A 17632-nucleotide genomic window follows, 5' to 3' on the forward strand; every position below is an offset into this window, starting at 1 on the left:
CTTTCAGTTACTTGCAAAGGCTCTTGCCTCCCCTAGGTAAGGTCTCAAAAACATTACTAACATGAAATTAACCAATCAGAACAAAATAAGAGTCATGCTGCTAAATGCTTGGAGCTTAAACCTAAAACTACACTCCCTGGAAGCACTTCTACATGTCTGTGCAGTCACAGAAACCTGGTTTTTAAGGCCTCAGAGTACCCTGGCCCTGCAAACCTACAATGCCTTCCACACCTTTAGACCAAAAAATCAATGTGTGAAAATGAAAGGAAGTGGTGTTTCAATAAGTATTAGAGATAAATTCACCTCCCGTCTAGTTAGACTGGACAACTCCACGGAATTATTCAAGGTCCATGTTATGGTGAGTAAGACCCCCCCAACTCAAGTCCTAGCCAGTTATAGATCCCTCTCCATGGGTCAAAATACCCATGAAACCTACTTAAACAAACTGAAGACAATCCACATTTTACCAAATACATTGGTTATGGGGGATATCAATTATCCCACCATCAAGTGGGAAACCTACTCTAGCCGAAACTCACTAGCACAAAGGTTCCTTGACTTTTTGAATTCAAATGCCCTGGAGCAAACTGCCCATACTCGGACAAGAGGAACAAACATTCCAGATCTGGTCTTCACCAACATGTCAAACAAGTGCTCTGCTGCAACTGCTAGACCCTCATTAGTTAAAACTGACCACAAATCAGTCACCTTCGAACGTACACAAGAACTCACAAAGGGTGAAATCAGACTAAAAAACTTCAAGGCAAAACTATACACTCCTAGATGAAGGTATAAATGCATTCTAAGCCCCACCCCAAGCTGAAAGTGGTAACTACGCTGAAGTTTACACTAAAGCCCTGTACAATCACGTGCACAAGTTTATAAACCTGGCTGTACTAGACAGAATGAAAGCCACAGCCTCAAGTAAAATCAAGCTGCCATGGTAGATTGCCAGCATCAAAGAACTCTAAAATACATGCAAACAGTTGCTGTCGAAGAAAACAAAGACAAGGACCCAACAATGGAAAAGCACCCTCCTAAACCTTAACAGGCAAATAAGACAACTTGTCAAATCCTCCAAGAGCACCTTTGAGAGAAACCTAGCAAGTACTGCCAAGGATAACTATAAGGCGTTTTACAGCTATGTGCATAACCTTAAGGGTAGGACCCAAGCATGTTCAGAACTGGTGGCCAACTTTATCGCACATACTGACCCCACAGAGATAGCGAGCCTGCTAGCAGATAAGGGAGTGAAATTTTCACCAAACCTATCCCCTCCTAACTTACAAAAAAAACCTCTCCTGACCCCCCCCCCACCTTACATATCTGAAGAGCAGGTCTTCAAAGCCCTGTTCAAGGCAAAGAACATGGCCTCTATGGGACCAGATGACATCCCAGGCAATCTTCTAAACAGGCTAAAACATGAGCTAACACCACCACTAAATACCCTTTTCAATAACAGCCTGACCACAGGCTTTGTTCCTGCAGACTGGAGAACAGCTACAGCTATTCCCCTCCACAAAGGCAGCCTAGCAATGTATAAAATGGAATGTATACTTATGGACCTCATAAATAAAGACATAGGTGATCTTCAAACCTTGGAGCCTACCCAATTCAGTTTCACGAAGGGCAGATCCTGCCCGTTACATCTGGAAGATTTCTTTGAAAGTGTGACCAGGGCCATAGAGGAGAGCAAATCTGTCCATTCCTCTACTTGGCAAAGGCTTTCAATGCAATCTCACATTCAGGCATTACAGATAAACTTAACAAACTGAACGTAAACACCTTTGTTGTAAGATGGGTTGCCAACTGAACCACAAACTGGACACACACTTTCAAATTGGGTGACTCTACATCAACCAGGAAACCTGTTACCAGTGGGGTGCCACAGGGGTCAGTGCTGGGCCACCTACTGTTTGGTACTTACTTCTCAGAAGTTCAGGTCAAAACTTAAGGGCTGTGGCTGATCAAATCTGCAGACGACTGTAGACTAAGTGCAATTACTGAATCCCCAAATGTCAGTATACTCCTGGGAGGGTCTCACATAGACCAACGACTGGTGTATTAGTCACAGTCTCAAACTGAATGCAAAGATTATGCATAGTCATTCCCTTTGGCACAAACAATGTCTCTTCACACTATCAAACCAACAATACCCTAAGTACCCATGAAGTGGTAAGGGACCTGGGATCACAAGTTGACCGCAACCTTAACTTCAAACATCATGTGTCTACAGTTGTAAGAAAAGCTTTCCGCGTAACTCACTTGATTAGTAAAGGCATCCCCTTGGGAGTAAGAGGTTATAACCCCCTATACTCACTTATCTGGCCCACAACGGAGTATCAACACCCCACTTGGTTATGTACTGTACTAAGCACCTGCAGCAATGAGAGACCTCAGAGGTTTCTAACAAAGAATATCAACAGTCTCCAGCATATACCTTACATGGACTGATTAAAGTCCATATCACTGTACTCCGTATCATATAGACTTCATAGGGGAGATGTATGCCTGGCCTACAGAGCAACCCAAGACCCAAACCTAATGAACTTACTGCATATCCGTAAATCAAATAGGTCTAGGGCTACCTGTTCCAGGGACTTAAATATAGCCTGCGACTTAAATCTGTCCCTTCAGCAAGTCCTGTTTATCACCAAGCGACTGACATCTTTGGAACAGGCTACCAATTCATGTGAAACAGAGCACCTCTATGACACTTTCAAGAGAAATCTGGATACCTGGATAAGTGGATGGGGCACTGTAAATTTTTTTACCAGGGAAGGTGTCCACAACCCTTCTGGACATGGGCAGTTATCACTAAATGCAATTGTGGGCACTGACTAGTACTTTTACAGAATTACATTTGGTCGAAAAGGCTAGGCTTAACATGACCTCCAAGTCGATAGCCTAGTTAATAACCTACGCTCCTATGAGCACCTGTTTTTTCAGGAAAGGGAGATTTCTGCAAAGTACTAGCCTGGGTAGCTTTAGCAGGAGAAGCCCATTTTCCACCCTTATTACCTTTGGGAGGGAAGGTAAGACTGTTTACAAACAAAAGCTTGCTTATTAGGGTAATTCCTTTGGAATTTAGGCACAGGAGAAACAAAAATATGTTTCAGCTCTTGTAAGGCCTTACCCTTTTCCTGTACGGATTTAAACAAATTAGCAGCACCACCAAACAAAAGCTTGTTGTCCAGAGGCGTGTCCATCAACGTAGCATCATATTACCAGGCAGAGGCTGAAGCCTAACCCAGGAATATCTCATCACAGAACCAAAAGCAGCACCCCTACAAGAAGCATCTGCTGCATCATAGCAGCACTTAATAGAAGGGAGAGTCATCGGAGAGGAAGTCCCTAACAAGGAGAGGCCAGAAGTCCTCCCCTTAGAATTTGGATGGTCAGAAATAATCTGATGGGCCTATAAAAGAAAACTCAAAATATACCTAGTCATATGGGTCTGACAACCGACAGCCTGGAAAGCAAGGGTAGCAGAGGTATATACCTTCTTACCCAGCCTTACAATAGCCCTGCTGTCCTTATCAAAAGGAAGCAACTTTGTAGAAGACAGTAACTTAGATGGCTTGTCAGATGCCACAGATGCATCAGCAAATGGGCTCCTATACAGAAATTTTGCAGTTGCTGGGTACCTTATAAAACTTAACAGGTTACTTGCAGGCGGGGGGGCTGGGAATCCGGAGCCCGAGATACAGTAGAAAAGGCATCCAACAAGGCAGCCAAAACAGGAGTAACAGCAGAAGGTCTAAGAATCCATTTGCAGAGGCTCATAACACCTTTTCTGAACCACAGACACCTGAGCACAATCCCATTTAAAAAATGCTACTATTGTGAAAATTTTATCCCCAAAAAGGAAATCTCAAAAGGAGTGTTAGGACTTTAGACTTCTCCTCCTCAGAACCACAGTCTAATGGAGAAGGAATCTAGGAAAAATAAACAAGGGATTCAGCATCCAAATCCCCCGCCTCCTCAAATGAATCCCGTTCCCTAGGTCCTTTAAGAGGAGTAGAAGGCCAAGGGGGAGCTGGAACAAAACTCTTTGACAGGGCTTCAAGGCAATAAGGACACTAAATAACCCCAAGGGAAATTCTGCCAGTCACTCTAAGGATCCTTAGGAGCAAGAGAAACACGTTTTATTTTGTTTCTTCTTAAAAGGGACATCAGCCTTATGAAACACCCCCAGACAGCACTCTACAATAGTAGTTGGAAACTCCTCCCTAACCAAAATCTAACACCCTTAGACCCTTCAGTAATAATCGGCCGCAGTTCTCCCTGAACATCCACAGCGGACATCTAAAAGATTCCGGGGATGCATGTGATGTTGTATCCATACTGGCCTCTGAAGCAGTTGCAGCAGAAGAATCCAACAAGGCGGGGTGATCCTCTGGGTTTTCAATAACCATGAGAGAGACAGAGAGAGAGAGACAGAGACAGAGAGAGAGAGAATTAGATCTAGCTTTCTTGGCCTTTTTCTTCATGGAAGGCTGACCCCTGGAGTAGGAAGTTCCTTCCATAATATCTTTTGCTAAAAGTTAAAGACGTTGGTTGTCTAAATATACGGCCAAAGAGGAAAGTGGACTATGGAGAGTCTTTGGGATGAATGCCTGGCAAATGGAATAGGAAGTATGGTAAAGGGAAGCACAGAGACAAAATAAACACTGCTTATGATGACCTTTATGGGGAATTTGTCTCCCACACTGGCATTTACCCTTTCTGGAGTATCTAAACCCCACAACCAACAAAAAAAGAAAAATATAAAAACAAAAACCCCAATGGGGCACCTATCCGAAAAATGGCTTTGTAAACCAGCAAACAAAATGAGTGGTTAGGCTGATGATCAAAGATAGCTTTTGGACTGGAAGCAAAGTTCTCTGGGATGGCACATCCGAAGGTCACTTTTATGCCCTAAGTTGTACATGGGGAGCATATGTGTGACGTATGGTGTACCTTTAGCAGCCTAAAGGCTTTGGTATACTGGCCGGATGTCAGTCACCACTGGCAGAGGATCCCCATTGTAAGGAATACTGCAACACTGAACTGAAGTAAATCATTGATTATCCCTAGCTATTACCATTTAGATGACACTCTGAACAGTAGACCCATTGGCAAGGGACTTGGGAATATATGTGGACAGGGGCTTAATCTTTTAGCATCATCTTTCTACACTGCAAAGCTTATAAGCAAGGGTATGGTACCTCAAGTTCAGAGACGTCACTGCTCCCCTGTACTTGTCCCTCAGACTGTTCATTGAATACAATGCCCAGTTCCGCATGTACCTTACCAGGCATATGCAACTGGAATGTCCACAGAATTTCCTCACAAAACAGAATTAAAGGTGTAAAACACATGGAATATGAAAAAAGCCCCAGAGCCTTATGTTTCTATTCAAGTCAACTATGGACTACTGAGATCCGATCTATGCTTACCTTACAAGTCAAGCCCACTATTGATGGATGTGCTTCAAAATCTACCCCTATTCTGGAACAGGCTTTCCATCCATGTGAAGAATTCATCCTATTCAAATGCAACCTTGATCAATGGAGGACAAATCAGAAATTTACCCATGGACTGCACAGAGGCAAGTTACAAATGCTCTGCCACCTTAGCACAATTCTATGCCCATGGGTAATGTAGTGTGTCATTTACAAATAAGCAAATAGCTTAAAATGCCCTCCTAGAACCATTAACCTTAGTGTTTGTCCAAGATATTTAAAAAACACACACACACACACACACACACACACACACACACACACACATATGGATGTGTCCTCTCGAGAATGCTTGATTTATTTGATCATCCAACAAGACTGGATGAAGGAACTGGCGCTATCCCACCAAAGTGGATGGCAGCAGACAGCTCAGAGGCAGTTAAGAGCTCCTGGCAGACTTTACAAGCCGTGCAGCCCTACTGCCTGAAGTTACAGCATGTTAAAATGAAATCCAACTCATGCTCACTAATCGTTATTTTCACAAGCTTAGCTTTAAGTAATTCTGTGAAAAAAGTTGTGATGATACGACTCGTCAAACACTAACCAGAGTATGGAATGATCTTTAAATGTAGGCAACAGTTTAATGAAAACCGGATGTGTTCCATCAATCATGTTGCATGAAAAAGCAGGAGCTCACCAAGTGAGAAAGTATCTCTCACCTATTAAATATCCTTGTTTTCTTAGATGATTAAGATGTCTTTGTTCTTCTTCAGAGAGTTGTTCTTCCATTTGCACAGCATCTGCTTTCAGACGTTCCAGCCTCCTGAACATTCTATATGGTGTGGGATTAATGATAGGAAATTTCAGCAGATTTAAAGTGGTGCCTGTTTAAAATAGAGTATATGTACAGTTAGTGATCAGAACGTATTGCAGTTGATCAAATAAGTCTGATTGATACTACTTTAGGATAACAGCAATGCAAACACACACACACTTTTGTAGAGCCATACAACATTCACAAGCTGATTGCTAAATGCTAATTACTTACACTATCATATGTTACAGTGCTGTGAGGTATGAAAATATGCAAACATACAATTCTGTATTTATCATAAGAGTTTACATTGTATATTCAAGCATTAATAATGTACGCATTCCTGTACATGTTTAATTATTCACAGTAACATCTTGGCTACATCATACATGCAATCTTTGTCAAATGCCTTATGGCATGACCCCCCACACACTTTTTTTTGTATTCCTAAGTGAATTTCTTACTAGGTTTTTGTCATTGTGGCTGAAAAGGGTCACTGGACTAGTTCACTTACCTGGTTAACAAAACATAACTAATTAAATGTATACTGTAAGTTAACAGTCATTGAAGTTCAGTATTTTTATAAGCTTTACACCATACTAATCCCAAAGCACTGAGCTCCAAGCTGAAACTACATTACAACACATCAGAGAAGGGGCTTACTGTACATCAATATCCTGAATGGAAAAATAGCGTTCTCCAGCAATGTATTAATGTACAAGTAATGCCTGCCACTTCATGGCAGTATATCAAGTCATGGAGCACAGACTGAGAAAAAGAAACGGCCGCCATTATTCTACACTTGCTAAACAGCTCTTCTGCTGTTTAGTGAGAGTGTAAAATACAATAAAAAACTGTGTGCATGTAAGTGTAGAGTATGTGAGTTTCAGAAAGAGAAAGGTTAAGCTACTATTTTATGCTCAGTAAGCAGCGCTTTTGCTGTTTAGTGAGTGTAAGCAAACTGTGTGTATGTGTTAGCAAGTGAAAGTGTATGCCTGTATGAGTGCGAGTGACAGATCGGTTCAGCTACAATTTTTTGTGTGTTTAGGTTGCTGTGTGTGTGTGTGAGTGAATGGTGCATAAAAGCCGGAGAGAGACAGTCAAGAGTGAGAGAGAAAGTGAAGAGTGACAGCGATCCCTGGCAGCATAACTCTGGACCATAATTCTCTGCACAACAAATCTGGACAGAGCAACAAATAATTGGAAAACAAAGGTCTTAAAATATGGATGGATTTTAATTACAGCTCTTTTAAAGTTAGTAGAACAACATGGATTTCGTTAGCATGCATTTTTTTCTGAAGCAGTGTGTGTGTGTGTGTGTGTGTGTGTGTGTGTGTGTGTGTGTGTGTGTGAGCGACATGGCTACCGGTAGCAGCAGCAGTAAAGAGGATTATTAAATCTCTGCACCTTTCAGCTGAAGAAATCTTTGGGGAACAAAGGCTCTAAATTAGAAACTTGATTAATGCTCTTATAAAATTACAAAGCTGCTAAAGTAAAGGATTTAAGTTAGCATTAATTTTCTGAAGGAAAAAAAAGTCAAGCTCAAAAGTATGCAATTACTTAGTAATTTCAATCTCCAGTGACTGGCAACCAAACGATTTAGGAGTAAGAGACAAAAATGAAGTATTTATTTATTTATTTACTTTACATTTGTTGACCGGGCTAGTCTAGCTGGATATATGCCCATTTTCAGTAGAGGCCCGGGGAGATAAGCTCCGAAATTAACAATTCTAATGATACTAAATAAAATCCCATTAAAGAAATACATGTAAAGTAATTGGACAAAATTAAGACATTGTTACTACTGACAAAGTTATAAGATATAAACATGCAGTAGTTAGGAAATAAACAAAATATTGTAGCACATGACATACACGGTGTTAGAAAAAAAGAGAGTCTCCGGCCTTGTTGTTTGACTTGACAGTATCTATAAGAAGTTTGTGTGCAGATCTTAGGTACTTTAGGTTATGGTATGGGTGAATAAGAGTAGATAGTATAGGTGTTTTGTCAGGTTGATAAAGAATTTGATGGGCTATGCCTAATTGATTAATTTTTAGTTTCTGCTAAAATTCAAGCCAGCCTAGTTGTTTTAAATTAGTACAGTGGTGGGTTCTGTAAGGGTTTCCTGTGGCAAATCTGGCTATGTTGTGGTAGACGTTTTCTAATTTCAACAGATTATTTTTTGATAAGTTGGTAAATATGGGAGAGGCATAGAGAAGGGGTGAGAGAAGGTGGGAGTGGGCTATAGTTGTTCTAGATTCTGGAGTGAGGAAAGGTTTGATTCTGTAAAGAGAGCCTATTTTTTTGTTAATGGTTTTCAATGTGTGTTGTCTATATGGGCATCAAAGTTAAGGTTGTTATCAATGGTAATGCCTAGTAGTTTGGTAGTAGAATCTTGTGATATAGGTGTGCCATTTTTTGATGTTATAGTAAAGTCAATGTGGGGAGATTTGCTGGAAGGTGTGAAGAGGAGGCGTTTAGGTTTTTTTTGGGTTAAGTAGTAGACAGTGTTGGGAAAACCATTCTTCTACAGAATTAAATATATGTGTTGTGTGAGGGAGTGAAGGTCTGATACAGATGTGGCTGAGCAGATTAGTGTAGAATCGTCTGCGTATTGTATACATGTAGCTTGGGGAGCAACTTGGTGTAGGTCATTGATAAATAAAGAAAATAGGAGGGGACCCAGTATGGACGCTTGTGGGACACCAATGCTGACAGGTAGCTGGGAGGATAGAGTGGAGTTCCAGAGTACTGCTTGATGTCTGTTATTTAAGTAGGACTTAAACCAGTTAATAGATTGGGCATCAATTGACAAGGATTGAAGAATGTGTGTGAGTATTTGGTGGTTGACCATGTCGAAAGCTTTGGATAGATCCAAGAAAAGTGCAGAGGAAAGGGTGTTATTGTTACGATTTTTGTTGATTGTATCTGTAAAGGAGAGGAGGGCAATGGTGGTACTGTGGAATGGTCTGAAACCATGTTGGGTTGTAGAGAGTAAGTTATTTTGGAGAAGGTGATGAAGCAGTTGCTTGTGGATACACCTTTCCATAATCTTAGATAAGGGAGAGAGAAGGGCTATAGGGCGGTAGTTAGAGATTTCAGTAGAATTTCCACCCTTATGAAGTGGGATAATGTGGGAGATTTTCCAAAGTTTAGGGACATATCCTTCAGTGATGGTTCTGTTTATCAGTATAGAAATTGGGTAGGCTATTGAACTGGCTGCTAATTGCAAGTATTCTGTGGGTATTAGGTCTGCAGAGGGAGTACATGGTTTGAGTTTTTTGAAAAGGGAGAGAATATAAGTTGTTGGGACAGGTTGGAAGCGAAATGGGGGGGTGGGTTTAGGTTGCAGTTAGATAGGTTTGTGTTTTTGATGGGGAGTTGACTGGCTAGGGTTTGAATATTTTCAGTAAAGAAGGAATTAAAGTAATTTGCAATTTGGTTGGGGTTCCTTATGTCAGAGCCTTGTGGGTTGGGTGTAACAGGTTTACTTGGCTGTAGTAATTGATTTATATTTGCCCAGAACTTTTGTGGGTTATTTTGGCGAGTATGTTCAGGTTTCAAGTAGTATTTTTTTTATTGTTCATTATTGCTTTTTTGGTCTCATTTCTCAGTTGTTTTGAAGTTTTGGTAATCTGCTGTGTTTTTAGTTAAGCGAGATTTGTTCCAGATTTTATTTCTTAGATTGATTTTTTGTTTGGTTTCTATTGAGAGCCAGGGGGCAGATTTAGTTCTAATTCTAATACAGCGCGTGGGGGCATGGTAGTTGAGTATGGTCAGAAACATAGCATTAAAGAAATTTACAGCTTTGTCAAGAGAAATGTGTTTTAAGGGTGTCCAGTTACATGCCTTCAGTTCAGTATGAAATAGCTCCAAGTTAAAATTTTTTTTAGATCTGATTGTTCTGGTTATGTTTTGGGTAGGAAGGTTGGTTTTGAGCCTAATGATATAGGTTAATAAGTGATCACTTATATCATCAGGGAGGGAACCCGTTACAAAAGTATGGGGTTGATTATTGGTGAGTATCCAGTCTTTGGTACTTTCTTTTTTGTTAGTGTTATTTATTCTAGTGGGGGAGGTGATAGTCTGAGAGAATCCATAAAGGTTAATATGGCTAGTAGGATGTTTGTTGTTACAAGATTGCCAATCAATGTTTACGTCACCTAGGATGATTGTTTCTTGGGGTAAGTTTAGTGATAGCCAACATAGGATCTTTTCTATGGTAGAAATATTATTTCCTGGGGGAACATAAATGCAAATAATAAAGATTGATTTGGCTGTGTTTAGTTCAAGTTTGGTAATAAAAATTTCAGCATTAGAGTCTTGGGGAGGTTTCTGGTGGAAAGTGGTTATTTGAAGGCTGGATTAAATAAGATAGCTATACCACCACCTTTTTTAGATTCTCTGTCGAGTCGTAAGATATTATAGCCAGGAGGAATGAGTTCGCTGTCTTTTGTTAAGGGTTTTAACCAGGTTTCTGTTAGACAAATAATAACAAAGGAGTAGAGTTCTAAGAGCATGTAGTTGAGTTGTTTTATTATTAATACTACGTATGTTGAGGTTAGCTATTGAGAGCGAGTTTTTCGGTTTTTTAAATAGTGGGTTAACAGTGGGGTTTAGGTTAATGGATTGATTTAAGGAGGAGTCAAATGGACCTGGGTTTGGGTGAATATCTCCATTCTTAAGTGAGAGAAGTAGGGTTAGGTATGTAGTGTTTGTATATTTACTAGGAGGAAGGGGTATCTTTCTGGGATTTGGGTATACATGTTTTATGTGGGTTATTCTAGGATATCTAGGTAAAAGATAGCTAGGTGTGGAAGTTATGTTGATGTGATGGTTGAGGTAGGTAGGAATTAAAGAGGAAGTTTGTTTAGCTGGGTTGTTAAGGTGTGAAAGTAGTGGTTGTTCACAGGAGGTAGTAAGGTGTGCTAATATTAGAGTGGGAATAAGTGAGCACAACTATGGTATGTTCGAGTACTAGGGTGGGGAGTTTATACATTTTAAAGGTGGATATTCACTTTTAGTAACTAGTATAAGTGAAGTGGGTGTGGTATTGTTATGCAAGTTAAGTGGTATATGTGAAAGGGTGTGGTTAAAGGAAGAAGTATGGAGGGAAAAGAGATGAGTGGTTAGTTGTGGTTGGGTTGTAATTGGAGGAAAAGGAGAGAGGGTGTGGTTAGGTAGGCATAAGTGTGGATGCACTGGGGGTGGGTGGGATTTGGGGTAGGGTAGGGGAGCGGAGTGAGCCCACAGGGCGAACGGAGCGGGTAGAGACAAAGGAAGAGAAGTTAGCAAGGAAACAATCAGCAATGCAGGTAGCTACAGGTTGGAAAGGTATGTTATGAGTGGAGAAGGTTTGAGAATAAAGGGGAAATGTAGAGAAAGACTTCTTGAGGAGTACAAACTAAAAGGCACCAAGTAAGTTGGAGTCAGAACCAGTAAGAAGTTTAGTAGATGGTTAAAGTTTGCCAAATAGAGAGGGGGAGTGATAGATGGGAGAAAGGCGCCCCTTAGTGGGCAGTTCAGGAAATGAAGGTGAGTTTGTAAAGGAGCAGAAAAGTGTAGGAGAGTGTAGAGAAAGAAGTCTATAGTGAGGGGGTGAAGGTAAGTGGAAGAGGTGTATAGGCTGTTAGGTAGGTACAGAATAGGGGTAAGGCTGCTGGCTACTCAGGCTCCCAGCAGACTTTGAAGCCCTGAAACTGGTGGTGGATAGGGTCTGTTTTACCAGGTAAATTTAGTCCATAACATACTTATTGTTTTCCTTGATAGAGGGCGCAGCAAGCTGGAGGTTGAGGCCACAAGCGTATGGATAGGGTTCTTAACACACCAGGTAGGCTGAGGCTGTATCAGGAGTAGGCACAAATTGAGTTGGGTACTTAGGGGAAGAAGGGAAATAAAGGTAGAGGAGAGAAACAGAGTTAGAAATTCAACGTATATATTAAAGAAAGCTGTAATAGCTAGCAGTAATACTTATAACATTGCAAATAGTAATTGAGCTAAGATGCTTACAAGTAGCCAGTCTAAACCGTTCTTAAGTACTACTAGGCAACAGCACTGATTAGGTAAAAACAGCAGGCAGCACAAATGCAATGGTACTAAGTGCAGTCAGATACATGCATTTAGCAGTCTAATCAGTTCTTAATTACTTCAGGCAACAGCAACAAGGAGGTTTAAACAACAAGTAACACAATGGAATGGTACAAACATGCAAGATAAAAATGGTCAGCAGTACGAGGGATAGCAGCAAGATGGGGTACCTGACAATAATCGGTAGTCTAAAGGTGCCTGTTCAGTAATGAACTTTGGAGGTTCATAATCCAAGGGAAATATCTGTAGCAAAGTAATGCGTGTGAAAAAAAAAATGACTGAGGGCAGCAGACAGGGATCTGCTATTATAGAGCAGGGTTGCAGTATATGGGGTCAAAGCAACCTTCCCAGATTTAGAGGGAGCAGGGCTGTCTGCAGTGAAGAGAATTGAACACGCTGAAAGTGAGGTAGAGACAGCCTCCTTCAAGCAGGAGCTGTGGAGGGGTACGTTAACTACACTAGTGTGAGCTTTAAACAGGAAAGAAATAAAGGCACTACAAATATTTACCACCTACACATCTGCAGATTAAAACAAATAGAACTCTGCTGTGAGGAATAATATACAGTTACCCGAGTCAGTCAGATTACTCTTAAAAATAGTTGGTGCCATGGTAAATAGCCATGTCGGCTAAAAATCAGTAAACACAATGTCGCACAGCATTATAAAATCATATGCTGTTGAAGGAGTAGTCTTTAGTGGTTGGAAATACGTTTGTGGTTTCACTGTTGTGAAAAACTATACTGAGGAAGATGCAGGGAAATTTATGATATCCCAGCTAAATGCCCGGACAGTGCTCCACATTGGTGGAGTACAACACAAAACGGCCATTTTTCTTAAAAAAGCGTAAGTACAATAAACTAGGCAAACACTGCTGTAAAAAACATAAACAGCACTTGTTTTCAAGGTAACGAGTACTTTAAACCAAGGTCTTAGTCTCACGCCACGTGGGTGGTGCAGTAAGCAAATTGTATGCTAAAGCTTATAGCCACAGGTCACTAGTCTATCTGAAAAGTAGCCTAAATTGCTAAGAGCAGGGGTGACATTAGGATCTAGGCAAGGTCCGAGGTGACCATAACAGAGTGCACAATTACAACTTTGTCGCAAAACACAATAGTAAGCGTGGAGTGTTGAGAGAAGCAAAAACAGTTATACTTTTGTCGCTAAAACGCAATAACAGATTTGGTGTGTAAAGGATCAGTAAAATACAGCTTTGACACAAAAACACAATGGCTAATGAGGAGTGTTGAGAGATAAGCAAAGAAATGATTATACCTTCGTCACTAAGTCGCAATAACACAATATAAGATGTGGTGTGTTAAAGGATCAGCAAAAAACACATTACATGAAAATAAGCATATTCTACTGGTCAACTACCATTCCAGTTCAATAAACACTGCAAACGCTGATAAGCCAGAATAGCCAGACCACAATAACACTTACCAGGGGCCAAGATGCCAGGGCAGAGCAGACAGCAGCTAGAGACCCTCTAGTGAAACTAAGAGATGGCGCCACACAGGTCAAGGGGTATAAATAACTCCCCACGAGACAATGAAGCAACTAGGAAAGAGAAAGGAGTACAATATAATGCAGATGGGCGGAGCCAGAAGGTAGTTACTTACGTAGAGGATTGCTGGTTAAGACAACCGCAGGAAAAGAAAGGGGAAAAGGGCAAGAAAAGGAGGGTTAGGACTAGAGGAGTAGAGGCCAGTACAAGAGTACATATCTATCGAAAGAGACAAGACAGGTAACCAGTAGCTAGAGACAAAGGAAGAGAAGTTGCAAGGAAACAATCAGCAATGCAGGTAGCTACAGGTTGGAAAGGTATGTTATGAGTGGAGAAGGTTTGAGAATAAAGGGGAAATGTAGAGAAAGACTTCTTGAGGAGTACAAACTAAAAGGCACCAAGTAAGTTGGAGTCAGAACCAGTAAGAAGTTTAGCAGATGGTTAAAGTTTGCCAAATAGAGAGGGGGAGTGATAGATGGGAGAAAGGCACCCCTTAGTGGGCAGTTCAGGAAATGAAGGTGAGTTTGTAAGGGAGCAGAAAAGTGTAGGAGAGTGTAGAGAAAGAAGTCTATAGTGAGGGGGTGAAGGTAAGTGGAAGAGGTGTATAGGCTGTTGGGTAGGTACAGAATAGGGGTAAGGCTGCTGGCTACTCAGGCTCCCAGCAGACTTTGAAGCCCTGAAACTGGTGGTGGATAGGGTCTGTTTTACCAGGTAAATTTAGTCCATAACATACTTATTGTTTTCCTTGATAGAGGGCGCAGCAAGCTGGAGGTTGAGGCCACAAGCGTATGGATAGGGTTCTTAACACACCAGGTAGGCTGAGGCTGTATCAGGAGTAGGCACAAATTGAGTTGGGTACAGGGGCCAAGATGCCAGGGCAGAGCAGACAGCAGCTAGACACCCTCTAGTGGTTATTTTTTAAATGTTACATTTTGGCTGTAAAATGCTTCCTCCAATGCCATTGACATATACTACGGCAAGTTTGAAATGTTAGGAGGAGAAACTACTTTACATGAAAAATACAACTCTCTAAGCTCAATAACGCCCTCCAGGGTGTGTGTTAATGTGTAATCAATGCCCTTCCAAGGATTTAGAGGCCCTCCACCTGTGGCGTCAGGCCTCACCCCCAGGTGGATGTTAATTACAGCAGAAGAATCCAAGGGTATTATTGCTTGCTTAGCAAAAATCTAACACATGAACACTCAACTCAAACATAACAATGAAAGAGGACTAAAGAGGTACTGTACTAGCAGACCACTGCATGAACTGTATACAGCTATTGCTTCAGTCCATCTCCCTTGACCATCTTCAACCTACTACTTGGATCCAAAGCAAAAAGGTTACACAAACAATTCAGTAAAAACTGCAAGAATAACTCAGCCAAGGTCGTGTCTTCAGTATGTAATATCTTAAATTTTCCTGCAAAGATTCTCCAAATGAATTGCTCGCCACAACCCAATATGGTTTCAGACTATCCATTACAGCAACCAGCATCTTCACTTTCCTTTACAGACTGCATCAACAAAGCTAGAGACTCTGGCAAAGTTCTCTCCTCCTTATTTCTAGACCTCTCCAAGGTATCTGATACATCTCCTACCATAAACTACAGCAACAGTCTCCCGCCATAAACAGCTATAATAACTGTCCACCTAGTCTTTTAAATGGATTTCACTCTATCCTTCCAACAGACAGAAATCTATGAAATTGAATGGCTCCTTATCATAGCTATCCAATAATATTGGTTTATCCCATGACTATTACTGGTAGACTCCTTTTCAAGATCTTTAGCAATAATCTACATAATCTGTTCTGTGACGGCTCCCTAATACAATATGTAAACTATTATACTATTATGTGTACTCCAAACTTGAAGCACCTTAAACAATTAAGCCAAACCGCTTTCTCTGGTATCGAAACCTGGTTCAGAAATTCAACTACTACTTAATCCTAAAAAAAAAAAAAAAAAAAAAAAAAAAAAGATCCATTCTCTGAATAATACACTAGTTAAAGTAGGTCCTCACACAAAACTTGGGTGTAATAATGGATAACAAACCAACATTTGAACTTTATATTCAGGCTAATATAAAAATAAATAAATAGTTAAAATCTAGGAATGCTGTATCTGGACAAACACTATTTGAACATATCAACCAAATAAACACTTGCATATTCTTAATACCATCACTCCTTTACACTACACAAATTCTCACCACTCCTTTACACTACACAAATTCTCACCAACCTAAACACCGTAAGTAAAACAAAACTTGAATCCCGTTATACAATTAAATAGCTAAATTTATAACCGTCTGCTCATATCACACTCATTACTACACTTCCCTCGGGTCGCTCAAATTGTTTAAATTACCACACTAACTCACCTATATTCAACTTACAACTGCCCATAAAATAATTTACAAACCTACTGCTTTGTCCTGCAATAAATTCTCTGCTTCATGCCTGCATACCCAAAGGATGCTTAATATCAGAAGACAAACAGCTTCTCTCTGTGCATAAATCAAATAAATCTGCAGGCCAAAGCCTCTAGTCATACTTTACCCACAGATATCAGGTCAACTTCTAACTTTCTTACCTTCGAACATGAATTAAAGCAGTTCCTGCAGGCATCAAGGTACTACTCATGCAGAGATCCAAGTATCAACTCATCAATCTACCAAGCGGAAGCATCATTTCTTTTTCAAATACTACCAGTCTTCTCTATCTACACCCTTCCACCCCATTTTCCTCTCACTCCAGCTACACATCTCTAATATCACAATACCGTCTCTTCTCACTCTGCTCTACTTTCTTCACACCCTTCTCACTCTACTCCTACAACTAAATTTTCTAACCTGTTATATTTCTAAAAGGACTTCCTAACTATCTCCTATACAAAACCCCTACTCCATTTCCTCTATACAAAACCCCTACTCTTTTTCACCTCTACCCATTGACTACCCTCTACATGTTCTACTGCAATCTTATGTCTACATGTTCTCCATAGATCGTCTCTTCCATACATACTGTTCTTACACTATGAATAATGTTTTTATACCTGTTCATATTTCGAGTAAGTGTTTCTCTGTTCTTACTGTATCTTATTTGATATATGATGTTTTGATTTGCCTACTTTTATCTTATCACATACTTTAGTGAAATACATGTACATGGAGCTCTTCTTCCAAGGCCTCCTCAGAGAATGGGAAACATGGACCCAGTCGGACTTTCCCAATAAACAAATGTCAAATAAGTAAAATAGTGGAGGTCAACAGAATACAAGCAAATAAGCCCTTTAAGGCAGTCCAATGTTTAGCTAGATGGATATATGCAGGCCAGTAAAGTCAAACTACAGTAGTTGTACAGGTGACCTGAAAACAACCATCTTTAACCATAAAGCCATTAACAACCTTTTACCCTTTCCAAAAGCATGCACTTTTGTAAGTCTGAATGATAAGTTAGTCACTCATTTATTGTTACATCAAATTATTCACAGAATTAAGTGTTTATTATTTGAGCACATTTTTATAAGTTCTATGCAAAGAGTTATACTTAGAATGGTTCAACTGGACCAGACTACTTAAACCAAGGTTGAAAGACTTGAAGGCAAGGTGGGTCAGCAGGAAACAACTCACTGAGCAGGACACACCTGAATGGATCGGGACTAAATTTAGGCAAGGTCAAACTAAAGTATGTGGACAGTATTAAAGTAACTGTTCATAACTCACCACTATCCATGTCCTACTCTCCTCAGTCTACATGTCTGAAGTGTTAAAATGATT

General features: G+C 40.4%; 1 protein-coding gene across 1 annotated transcript in view; it reads right to left on the reverse strand.

Annotated features, from left to right (window-relative positions):
• NOA1 (nitric oxide associated 1) overlaps window positions 1-17632 on the reverse strand; it is a 405642-nt gene that overhangs the window by 383453 nt on the left and 4557 nt on the right. The window contains exon 2 of the mRNA XM_044059454.1: window positions 6167-6331. Coding sequence (XP_043915389.1) covers window positions 6167-6331 — 165 coding nt within the window. The remainder of the gene's footprint in view (window positions 1-6166; window positions 6332-17632) is intronic.

Source organism: Protopterus annectens, chromosome 17.part0 (genome assembly GCF_019279795.1).
Source record: "Protopterus annectens isolate FY-2018-M chromosome 17.part0, PAN1.0, whole genome shotgun sequence".
Classification (NCBI taxonomy): domain Eukaryota; kingdom Metazoa; phylum Chordata; order Ceratodontiformes; family Protopteridae; genus Protopterus; species Protopterus annectens.